Source organism: Hydra viridissima, unplaced genomic scaffold (assembly GCF_058129835.1).
Source record: "Hydra viridissima isolate aposymbiotic clone 2 unplaced genomic scaffold, HvirCarnegie_v1 scaffold_2, whole genome shotgun sequence".
Lineage (NCBI taxonomy): Eukaryota > Metazoa > Cnidaria > Hydrozoa > Anthoathecata > Hydridae > Hydra > Hydra viridissima.
In genome coordinates, this window is record NW_028324301.1 from 27,249,764 (window position 1) to 27,262,285 (window position 12,522).

General features: G+C 34.9%; 1 protein-coding gene and 1 long non-coding RNA gene across 2 annotated transcripts; one reads left to right on the forward strand and one right to left on the reverse strand.

The window, feature by feature from the left end:
- Positions 1-4,181: 4,181 nt before the first annotated feature.
- Positions 4,182-7,266, forward strand: LOC149892694 (uncharacterized). Its single transcript, XR_016450171.1, has 2 exons — positions 4,182-4,278; positions 5,086-7,266. It is a non-coding gene; the product is annotated as an uncharacterized LOC149892694 (long non-coding RNA).
- On the reverse strand, positions 4,786-7,108 carry LOC149892695 (uncharacterized). Its single transcript, XM_090080106.1, has 4 exons — positions 6,067-7,108; positions 5,768-5,833; positions 5,452-5,508; positions 4,786-5,293 (listed from the first exon to the last, which is right to left on the reverse strand). The coding sequence occupies exons 1-4, from the start codon at positions 7,094-7,096 to the stop codon at positions 4,974-4,976; spliced, it is 1,473 nt and encodes a 490-aa protein (XP_089936232.1). The 5' UTR covers positions 7,097-7,108; the 3' UTR covers positions 4,786-4,973.
- Positions 7,267-12,522: the final 5,256 nt, after the last annotated feature.

Below are 12,522 nucleotides of genomic sequence, written 5' to 3' on the forward strand. Positions count from 1 at the left end.
AAAGGCAAGATAAAGTATAAGATAAACGTAAAATAAGATATAGATGAAACAAATGTTAGGCTGCATAAAATCAAAAACTGCATTGCCTATCATAAACACAAATGTCTAGTGAGAGCTTTTAAAGGTCGTTCTTTTCGTCTTTTAATTTGGTGAATCGCGATTTGAATTTTCTAAGGCGCACATGTCTTTCAGTTGCTTTTTTCTTAAGGAAAGGTCGCCAGAGTTTTTTTACGCAGCTCCTGCAGCATAATCTTTAACAAAATACTCTTTTGTATATCATTACATAGAAATAAACAAAAACCATATGCGTAAACAGAGATAAATTAGAACGCAAAAGTGCATAAAAAGCCTCGCTACTTTGCTATAGAAGAAGTGGATGACTAGATACAACTTTGTAAATTCGTGCACTACCTCAATGGATTAAGGTATTTTTCGAAAGTTTTTTAAAAGCATAAATAGCGTAGTCTTCCTCTTTTAAATCTAGCTTATGTCTAAGGCAGTTTTTGAATAGATTTTCAAAGAAAGGTTAGCGTACTTTTCCACTTTTAAGTTTAGCTTATGTAGCTTGACAAAACAACACACAAAAAGACAAGATAAAGTATCAGATAAACGTAAAATAAAATATAAATGAAACTAAAGTTAGGCTGCATAAAAAACAAACAACTTAATAATCTACTAGACATGTTTAAGTTGAATTAAGTAAAGTCCTTTGCGCAAATTTGGGTAAATAAGAGAGTAAAAATCCATAAAAAGAAGAAGTGGATGAGTAGATACAATTTTTTAAATTTGTGTGCTATCTCTATTGAATAAGGTAGTTTTCGAGAGTTTTTTCAAAGCAAAATTAGCGTAGTGTTCCTCTTTTAAATCTAGATTATCTCAAAAATAGATTTCGAATAGTTTTTCAAAGAAAGGTTAGCGCAGCTTTCCTCTTTTAACATTAGCTTATGTAGCTTGACATCACAGAACACAAAAAGATAAAATAAAATATAAGACAAACGTAAAATGAAAAATAGATGTAGCTAAAGTTAGGCAGCATAAAAAACCAACAACATAATAATCTACTAGGCATGTTTAAATTGAATTAAATAAAATCCTTTGCGCAAAAATAGGTATGTTAGAGAGTAAAAGCGCATAGAAAGCCTCGCTACTTTGCTGTGAAAGAAGTGGATGACTAGATACAACTTTTTAAAATCCTGTGCTATCTCTATCGATTAAGGTAGTTTTCGAAAGATTTTTCAAAGCAAAAATAGCGTAGTCTTTCTCTTTTAAATCTAGATTATGTCTAAGGTAGTTTTTGAACAGCTTTTCAAAGAAAGGTTAGCGTAGCTTTCCTCTTTTAAGTTTAGCTTATGTAGCTTGACATCACAAAACACAAAATTCAAAAAGACAAAATAAAATATAAGATAAACGTAAAATAAAATATAGATGAAGCTAAAGTTAGACTGCATAAAAAAACAACAACGTAATAACCTACTAGAATCTAATAAAACCCTATGCACAAATGTAGGTATGTTAGAGAGTAAAAGTGCATAAAAAGCCTCGCTACTTTGTTTAAGGTAGTTTTTGAATAGTTTTTCAAAGAAAGCTTAGCGTAGTTTTCCTCTTTAAAGTTTGGCTTATGTAGCTTGACATCACAAAACACAAAACACTAAAAGGAAAGGTAATATAAAAGTTAATCGTAAAATAAAATGTAGGTGAAATAAATGTTAGGCTGCATAAAAGAAAAAAAAAATCGTAACATAATAATCTTCTATATATGTTTGGATTGAATTAAATGAATTCCTTTGCGTAAATATAAGCAAACTAGTGAGAAAAAGTGCATAAAGAGCCTCGCTACTTTGCTGCAGAAGTAGTGGATGACTATATGCAATTTTTTAAAATCGTGTGCTATCTCTATCGATTAAGGTAGTTTTCGAAAGTTTTTTCAAAGTAAAAATAGTGTAGTTTTCCTCTTTTAAATCTAGCTTTTGTCTAGGGTAGTTTATGAATAGATTTTCAAAGAAAGGTTAGCGTAGCATTCCACTTTTAAGTTTAGCTTAAGTTGCTTGGCATCACAAAACTCAAAACTCAAAAAGAAAAGATAAAATATATGATAAACCTAAAACATAATATAGATGAAACTAAAGTTAGGCTGCATAACTCTCTCAACAACATAATAATCTACTAGGCATGTTTAAATTGAATTAAATAAAATCCTTTGCGCAAATGTAGGTATGTTAGAGAGTAAAAGTGCATGAAAAGCCTCGCTACTTTGTTAAAGGTAGTTTTTGAATAGTTTTTCAAAGCAAGTTTAGCGTAGTTTTCCTCTTTTATGTTTAGACTATGTAGCTTGACATCACAGAACACAAAGCTCAAAAAGGCAAGATAAAATATAAGTTAATCGTAAAATATAGATGTAACAAAGTTTAGACTGCATAAAAAACCAACAACATAATAATCTACTAGGCATGTTTAAGTTGAATTAAATAATGTCCTTTGCGCAAATATAGGAAAGTTAGAGTAAAAATCCATAAAAAGCCTCGATACTTTGCTGAAGAAGAAGATGACTATATGCAACTTTTTAAAATTGTGAGCTATCTATATCGATTTAGGTCCTTTTTGAGTACTTTTTCAAAGAAAAGTTAGCGCAGTTTTCCCCTTTTAAGATTAGATTATGAAGCTTGACATAACAAAACACAAAACTAACAAAGGCAAGATAAAATATAAGGTAAACGCAATATAATGTATAGATGAAACTAAAGTTAGGCTGCATAAAACAAACGGGTAACAATACTCTTCTATGTATGTTTACATTGAGTTAAATAAAATCCTTTGCGCAAATATAGGTATGTTAGAGAATAAAAGTGCATAAAAAGCCTCAGTACTTTGCTGTAGAAGAAGTGGATGAGTAGATACAATTTTTTAAATTTGTGTGCTATCTCTATCGAATAAGTTAGTTTTCGAGAGTTTTTTCAAAGCAAAATTAGCGTAGTGTTCCTCTTTTAAATCTAGATTATCTCAAAAATAGATTTCGAATAGTTTTTCAAAGAAAGGTTAGCGCAGCTTTCCTCTTTTAACATTAGCTTATGTAGCTTGACATCACAGAACACAAAAAGATAAAATAAAATATAAGACAAACGTAAAATGAAAAATAGATGTAGCTAAAGTTAGGCTGCATAAAAAACCAACAACATAATAATCTACTAGGCATGTTTAAATTGAATTAAATAAAATCCTTTGCGCAAAAATAGGTATGTTAGAGAGTAAAAGCGCATAAAAAGCCTCGCTACTTTGTTAAAGGTAGTTTTTGAATAGTTTTTCAAAGACAGGTTAGCGTAAATTTCCTCTTTAAAGTTTAGCTTATGTAGCTTGACATCACAAAATATAAAACTCAAAAAGACAAGATAAAATATAAGATAAACGCAAAATAAAATATAGATGAAACTAAAGTTAGGCTGCATACAAAACCAACAACATAATATTCTACTAGTTATGTTTAAATTGAATTAAATAAAATCCTTTACGCAAATATATGTAAGTTAGAGAGTAAAAGTGCATAAAAAGCTTTACTTTGCTGAAGAAGAAGATGAATAGATGCAACTTTTTAAATTCGTGAGCTATCTCTATCGGTGTAAGGTAGTTTTTGAACAATTTTTCAAAGAAAAGTTAGCCTAGTTTTCTTCTTTTAAGTTTAAATTATGTAGCTTGACATCACAAAATACAAAACTCAAAAAGACAAGATAAAATATAAGATAAACGCAAAATAAAATATAGATGAAACTAAAGTTAGGCTGCATACAAAACCAACAACATAATATTCTACTAGAAAAGTTAGCCTAGTTTCCTTCTTTTAAGTTTAGATTATGTAGCTTGACATCACAAAACACAAAAAGGCAAGATAAAATACAAGGTAAACGTAAAATAAAATAGAAGTCAAACAAAAGTTAGGTTGCATAAATACAAAAACTGCATTGCCAAAAATAGAATTTGTTGTCTAGAAAGACCTTTTAAACTTTGTTTCTTTCGTTTTTTGACTTAGTGAATCGCGATCTGGTTTTTCTTAGGCGCGCTTGTTTCTTAGTTGTTTTTTTTGTAAAGAAACTTTATTCAGACGTTTTTTTTTACGCAACTCCTTTAACATTATTTTTAACAAAGTATTCTTTTATACGTGTTTACATTGAAATAAAACCCTTTGCGTAAATAGAGATAAATTAGAGAGCAAAAGTACATAAAAAGCCTCGCTACTTTGCAGAAGAAGAATTGGATGGCAAGATTCGTGTGCTTTCTCTTTCGTTTAAGGTACTTCTTGAATATTTTTTCAAAGAAAAGTTAGCGTAGTTTTCCCCTTTTAAGTTTAGCTTACGCAGCTTGACATCACAAAACGCAAAAACCAATAAGGCATGATAAAATACAAGATAAACGTAAAATAAAATAGAAGTGAAACAAAAGTTAGACTGCATAAAAACAAAAAAAAAAAAAAAAACATAATATACTTCTATGTATGTTTACATTGATCTAAACAAAATCCTTTGTGTAAAGATATGAAAAAATAGAGAGTAAGAGTTCATAAAAAAGCCTCGCTATTTTGCTGAAGAAGAAATGGATGTCTAGATCTTTTAAAATAAGGAACTTTTTGATTTCTTTTTCCGAAAAATGGTTGGAGCAGTTTTCCTTTTTTAAATTTCACTTATGCAGTTTAACATCACAGGAAATATTATTTTGCTTTTTAACAAACTCTTAAAAACATCAGAAGTAATTCTAAATGCAACTCTATTAAAAGTTTTCACAGAATAACAAAACGACTTCTTTTTTTTTTTTTTAAAGATAAAAAAAAGTTTGAACTATCTTTAAATAAGAAATGTGAGAACAGTTTAACAGAACTTCTTGTTTATTATGTCTTTAGCGAAACAGATAAAAATATTTGCAAAAGCATAGATAAAACAAACTACACAAAAGGCCCATCTTTATTGCCAAACTGAACAAACTTATCTAAACTACATAAATGGTTTCACGATATTGCCATATTGAACAAACTTTTCTAAACTACCCTCTTTTTGAATTTTTAGCTTCATGTTTTTAATTTTGTCTTTAATATGGCTTTGGTAGGAGTACTTTTGCAAGACATGAATGAGCTTGTCACTGCTATGATTTGCCAAGATGCCAAGGTAATCTTTGTACGAGCAACTTGAGCTTACATCTGTAAACACGTCTTGCAAGATGTATGCCAACACCAAAGCTGCACATCGTGGAAAACTTCTGGTGTTGAACCATTCGTTGTGGCCAGGGCAAGCATTCAGCTCTTCAACTATTTCATCTAAAATTTTACAAACTCAAGTCATAACACAAAGTGATTAAATCAAATATTCATTTGGTTCTGAAGTAAGACAAGATTTATTCTGTTTTTTTATTTATTTTTTTTTTGTTGACCTTATTGTTTGCACTGATAGCAATAACTGGTTTTTGAAAGATTACCTAAATGGCATTGGCTAACTTCTGCTTTGTTTTCCTTTGTTCTTGGCTGAGTTGATCCTGAAATAAAATAAAACCATGTTCATTTTTCTAATTCATAAAAACCATCAACAGTTTCTAAGTGTTAGAGATGATAACAAGCTGTGCATGATTTCTAACGGTGATGTTTCTAACTTCATCATTAGAAATCGGGTAGACACAACTTTCTAAAAGTGCACTTAGCAATGATGGCTAGTTTTTGTTAACAGTTAACCATCTGAAATTGTGCAAGAAGAGGTTTGTGTTTATATATCTTTGTATAAATTAGGTTTTACATTACCGATGAGTTCTTGAGTGAAAGATGGCATTTCCAACTTGATTTTTTTTCTTCTTGGATCTTTTACTTCTAAAACATAATCAGTTTTAGTATCATTCACTTGTATAAACATTTAAGCAATCACAGAATTAGTCCTGCAACAAATACATACACACTTCTGTGTTGTTTTTTTGTTTTGTTTTGTTTTTTTTACAGCTCTAACAATAACAATAGGGCAAGGAGTTGATTTGGGCATTTTCATTTTTTGAAAGCGTGTTGAGATTTGCATAAAAATCAAAAATCAAAAATCAAAAAGAATTTACCTCTGGATGTAGAGGCAAGACTTTGGCTAAATAGGCTACCAACAGATTGAACAGCATAAGGTGAGAGCTGCTTTGCAAGAACAGTACCAGCCTGTTGGACAGGAACAGCTGAAACTGGATCAGATGAAAGAAACAAACTGGGTTTGGCCAATGTTTGCTGAAAAGCAACAAGGCTAGGAGTCAGAGGAACAGAAAAGACCTCTTTTGAAGGACAGAAAGCGACTTGCTGAGAAGGAGAAGCAGAAACAGGTTTGGCAACCACTTGCTCATTAAAGTAAACTGGAGAAAGTTTTGCATGGTGTTCAATAAAATCCGGTTCATCAGGAAATAATGTTAATGCAAGAGGAGAACAAGCTGTGCCAACAGGAACAGCTAGAGTCTGATCTACATCCATACAAACAGCTTGTTCGTTAGGAACTAGTTGTGCAAGAGCAGGGGATAGTTCAAGAACTGGACCAGCGATTGTTTGTTCAGATGGAACAGACGAAACAGGAGTTGAGGTAGGTTCACACAAGAAATCTACGGCATGGTCGTTGCTATCCTCTAAAGGAACATTGTTTTCTACAGCTGGAGAAAACGGAACCACTGTGGTACAGCTGAAAGTAGCAGCACATTCTTCAGAGTCAGAACCGGAGTCTAAATCTTCCTCAAAGATGTCCTCAACCTCATGAAAACCGTACTCCTCTGCATTAGTTTGGAGCCAGTCCATCACATCCTTCTCCTTCTTTGGTGGTCTCTCAGACTTTTCAACAGTCAAAGACTCTATGACTCCGAAGGACTGTCCGATGCCCAGGGCAAAGCGCAACTCCTCTGCAGCGTTCCACTGGGACACATAAAAGCTATCCATTGTGTTCCTGCTGTGCTTCATGTAGAGTGTAGCAAACCGCTCGCGATCTTCTTTGCTGTTGTTGGCAAAGTAAGTGGCTATCGAACCGCGAATGCAAGTGGGAGTAAGACGCTTCATGGGAATGTTTACTTGGCTTTTTCTGAAGCAGGACGTCAGGCAAGAGGAGATAGCAGAGGAACCCATCTGGTAAACAGGCACTCTAGTTGCACCGAGTGTCACACATTCGTCTTTGTTGGGTCTCATCGATGGAAAAAGGGGCCTGTAGCAGTCGCTCAACTCCAAAACAGTCTTGGTGTCTGCAGCCATGTAGTGAGAGTCGTTGACAAGAAGGTCTCTGTATCTCAGCAAATAAATATCGATCAACACTTTCAAGTCGTTCGGCACTTTTTGGCTCCGTACTTGTATGCTGTTTTGTAGCGCTCTTGCACAATGCAATATCCACACTCACTCTTCTCAGCAGCCATGTAGTCTCTAATGTTTAAAAGAGCAATGTTAGATTTTCTTAAACTGTTAATTACAGTGACAGAGAGCAGAAGATGGTTTCGTAGAGACACAGCATTGTCTCTAGTCGGTGTAAGAGACGGCTTTCTAATCGATTCCACTAACTGTCTTACGTATGCAGACTTGCCATATTCGTTCAGCAAACTGACATTGATGATGTTGATGCATTTTTTGCTTTTCACAAGGCTCCTCCTCAAAGAACGAAAGGGCCTCAGCACTTTTTGTAACTCCTCCACCTTGCAGCGCAAACGTCGGATGGCCTCATGAGAAAGTCCGAAATAGACATTCCTGGCTTCACTGAAACGAAACAGGAGACAAAGGTAGACAAGGCGGTTGTACAACGTGTGACAAGACATGGCTTTTGTTTGGTCAAGTTCACTCAGCTTGGAATTGAGCTGAATGTTTTAAAGTGCATGGAAAAGTATCTATCCTCCAAAACGTTGGAATTGGTGAGAGCGTTCGGGTGCAGCGTCAGCGTGCTGTCACAACATGTCAATATTTCAACAACTGCATTTTTGTAGATCTTTGCTTGTGACAAAGTGTTGTTGTTGGCTACCACAAGCCACTTTTCAAAATCTCTGAAGAGCTCATCTGCTGACTGGTAATAAAAGTGAAAAGCATCTTTGTCCAGCTGAAACAAGAGTCTCTTATCTTCTGTCAAGACGGAGGAGTTGGAAACCAAGTGCTTTAAGGAATTAAAATCAGAGTCTAGGACGGATTCGGTGTTCAGCTCTTTGTTTTCTACAGAGGTGCATTGGTTTGCAGAAGGAGCCTCGGACGAACCAGCAACTGATGAGGGCAAGCTTAAAAGAGGATCAGAGGAAAGAACCGGAGAAGAAAAAGAGGAGGAAGGCCCAGGAGCAGAGGATGCAGAGCCTGATGCAGACGCTTGTTCAGCTACTGGCTTAATACCAAAGAAGGCAGGTCGAATAAATTGAGGGACATAGAGCTTGTCGTTGTCGTATCGCTTTGCCTCTGCAATCTTTTGTTTGATCGTCTTGGAATCGTAGAAATGAGTCTCTTTCAAGTGTATGTCCAGTCGGTCGTAATACTTCCAACATTGCAAACAGGGGTAAGGTTTTGGACAGCCGGACTTGCGTTCGAGACGAGCATGCTGAAACTTCCTGACCATTGCAGAGTAAAAGATGGAAGCTTCATCCAAAGTCCAAGAATGATCTTTTTTAGTCAAGTGTCTTTTAATGCTTGTGGAGGAATGTTTGCACAAAGGCATCGGACAGCTAACAGCGTACCTCTTCTTGGTACCATAGAAAGGTACAACCCTGTTTACGGAGCCACACGCTGCAACTAATGCGGCCCTGACTTTGTTTTTGAGCTTTAAGTCTCCTGTTCTTGTGACTGCCTTCTTTTCTTTTTTTTCGCTTTAGAGTTCGGAGAAGGGGCAACAACAGTGTTGTTTTCTTGTGAAGAAGACATGTTCAGGTGTTTGTTTGCAACGGTTTATGCTAAAAAAAAGAAGACAGTTAGTGAGAGTGTTTTTCTTCTGCCTGCATCCTGGAATCCTGGAATGTTTACAACTGCAGGGAAGAGCTGTGTTTTTTCGAATCCTCTGCAAAAGAGAAAAAAGAAAGAAAAGAGAGCAACAAGAAGAAACAAAGTTTCCACTAGCAAATGAAAAAGAATGAGAGCAACTAGCATTACATGCATGGTGGCAGCAGTGATTGCTATTATGAGAAGGAGAATGAGAAAAAAAAAAAAAAAAAAGAAACAAATAAATAAAGAGATGGAGTTTGAGAGGATCTCGCAACCATATGACTCAAAGAAAGAAACTGTGTTGAAAAAAGGCAAGAGAGGGCAAATAGAACTTGCTAACAAGGACAAATGACAGACATAACTACAACAGTAACAACTCTCATTGCAAGCATAATAACAACAGCATCAGCATCACTGACTCAGAGAGTGTTGACATAACAAAAAAGAAAACAAAAGTACAAGCCAAGTGGGGGAACATTAACAAACACTCATTGCAACTATAACAACAACAACAACAACAGCAACAGCATCACTGACTCAGAGGGTATTGATAAAAAAAAACAAGCAAAACAAAAACAAACAAAAAAACAAATAAAAAAACAAAACAAGCAAATTGGGTGAACAGTAACAACTCTCATTGCAAGCATAATAACAACAACAGCATCAGCATCAGCATCACTGACTCAGAGAGTGTTGACAAAATAAAATAGACAATAAGCAAGCAAAGTGGGTGAACAGTAACAACTCTCACTGCAAGCATAATAACAACAACAGCATCAGCATCAGCATCACTGACTCAGAGAGTGTTGATAAAATAAAACAGATTATAAACAAACAAAGTGGGTGAACAGTAACAGCTCTCATTGAAAGCATAATAACAACAACAGCATCACTAACTCAGAGGATATATAAAAAAACAAACAAACAAACAAACAAAACAAAAACAAAAAAAAAACAAGCAAAGTGGCTGAACAGTAACAGCTATCATTGCAAGTAAAATAACAACAACAGCATCAGCAACATCATCACTGACTCAGAGAGTGGTGATAAAATAAAACAGATTAAAAAACAAGCAAAGTGGCTAAACAGTAACAACTATAAATACAAGTAAAATGACAAAAGCAGCAACAGCATCACTAACTCGCAGGGTGTTGATAAAAAAAAAAGCAACAAACAAATAAAGCAAGCAAAGTGGGTGAACATTAACACTCATTGCAACTATAATAACACCAACAGCACCAACAGCAACAGCATCAGTGACTCAAAGGGTGTTGATAAACAAAAACAAAGGCACAAACAAAACAAGCAGAGTGGGTGAACATTAACAACACTTATTGCAAGCATAATAACAACAACAGCATCAGCATCACTGACTCAGAGAGTGTTGATAAAATAAAATAGATTATAAACATGCCAAGTTTGTGAACATTAACAAACACTCATTGCAACTATAACAACGACTACAGCAACAGCATCACTTACTCAGAGAGTGTTGAGAAAAAAAACAACAAAAAAAACAAAAACAAAACAAAACAGAAAACAGAAGTACAAGCCAAGGGGGGGAACATTAACAAACACTCATTGCAACTATAACAACAACAACAGCAACAGCATCACTTACTCAGAGGATATTGATAAAAAAAACAAACAAACAAACAAACAAAACAAGCAAAGTGGCTGAACAGTAACAGCTATCATTGCAAGTAAAATAACAACAACAGCATCAGCAACATCATCACTGACTCAGAGAGTGGTGATAAAATAAAACAGATTAAAAAACAAGCAAAGTGGCTGAACAGTAACAACTATAAATACAAGTAAAATGACAAAAGCAGCAACAGCATCACTAACTCGCAGGGTGTTGATAAAAAAAAAAAGCAACAAACAAACAAAGCAAGCAAAGTGGGTGAACATTAACACTCATTGCAACTATAATAACACCAACAGCAACAGCATCAGTGACTCAAAGGGTGTTGATAAACAAAAACAAAAGCACAAACAAAACAAGCAAAGTGGGTGAACATTAGCAACACTTATTGCAAGCACAATAACAACAACAGCATCAGCATCACTGACTCAGAGAGTGTTGATAAAACAAAATAGATTATAAACAAGCCAAGTTGGTGAACATTAACAAACACTCATTGCAACTGTAATAAGAACAACAGCAACAGCATCACTGACACAAAGGGTGTTGATAAACAAAAACAAAAACACAAGCAAAGTGGGTGAACATTAACAACACTCATTGCAACTATAACAACAACAACAGCAACAGCATCACTGGCTCAAAGGGTGTTGATAAAATAAAGAAATAAAAACAACAAGCAAAGTGGGTGAACAGTAACAACTCCCATTGCAAGCATAATAACGACAACAGCAACAGCAACACCATCACTGACTCAGAGAGTGTTGATAAAATAAAATAGATTATAAACAAGCCAAGTTGGTGAACATTAACAAACACTCATTGCAACTATAACAACGACTACCAGCAACAGCATCACTTACTCAGAGAGTGTTGAGAAAAAAAAAACAAAAACAAAAAAAAAACAAAACAAAACAAAAACAAAAGTACAAGCCAAGTGGGGAACATTAACAAACACTCATTGCAACTGTAACAACAACAACAGCAACAGCATCACTTACTCAGAGAGTGTTTATAAATAAAACAAAAAACAAAAACAAGAAACAAAAATACAAGCCAAGTGGGTGATTACTAACAGCGCTAACAGCAGCAACAACAGTGTCTTTAGAAACAACAAACAAGTACAACAGCAACAACTGCTTTTACAGAGTATAACAATAACAACAACATGGCACTAACAACAACAAAAGGGTTGGAATAAAAACCTGTAGGCAAAAGGAGAGCTGCATTCAGACAAGATCGATTACAAAGAGGCTCTTCTTTAGGACAGAGGAGAAACTGCTTTTGAGGGACAGAGGGACTTTTGTTGTTGTGGTTGTTGTTGTTGTTGTGCAGAAACCAACAAACTTTTATTGAACCGAATATAACCGAATATAACCGAAAGTCTTGTTTGCTTCTGTTTTGTGCCATCAAGAAGGGAAAACAAAACCATCACAAAACAAACGAACGAACGAAACAAAAAACAAACAAACGAACGAAACAAACAAACAAAAAAAAAAAAATTAAAAAAAACAAACAAACAAAAATAAGCAAACACAAAAAATAAGAAACAGAAAACGCAGTACCGAAACCTCGCCATTTTTTATCCTTCCTCAAGCTTTCTCTGGGCGCCAAAGACCGAGAAAGTGAGCAAACGTGACGTTGATGGGGGGGGAGGGGGGTACTTAAGGACAGCAGACCGACCAATGGCACGCTTAGGAGAGACCCACGTGAATGCTACATTTTCTTTCTATGTACGCTGAATCCGCTCAAAGTCTGGAATTTCCAGCATTCACGTGTCATCACTCCAGCCACCAGATTGGCCCACACTTTGCACACTTTCAAGACTAGAAACTCACTTGTGCTCAATTTGAGCAAAAAAAAAAAAAAAACTAAGTCTCGCATGGCGACAACTTTTCCAAAAGCAAACAAAGGCAAACGAAGGCAAACGAAGAAAAAACAAAAACAAATAAACAAAAACAAAACCGAA

What these genes read in the sequence shown, in the direction of transcription:
- LOC149892695 (XM_090080106.1), bottom strand. Translation starts at nt 7,096, where the DNA reads ATGGGTTCCTCTGCTATCTCCTCTTGCCTGACGTCCTGCTTCAGAAAA. An exon ending in TCTTGCCTCTACATCCAGAG is followed by an intron (nt 5,834 to 6,066) that starts GTAAATTCTTTT and finishes ATTATGTTTTAG; the next exon opens with AAGTAAAAGATCCAAGAAGA. An exon ending in AGTTAGCCAATGCCATTTAG is followed by an intron (nt 5,294 to 5,451) that starts GTAATCTTTCAA and finishes GTAAAATTTTAG; the next exon opens with ATGAAATAGTTGAAGAGCTG.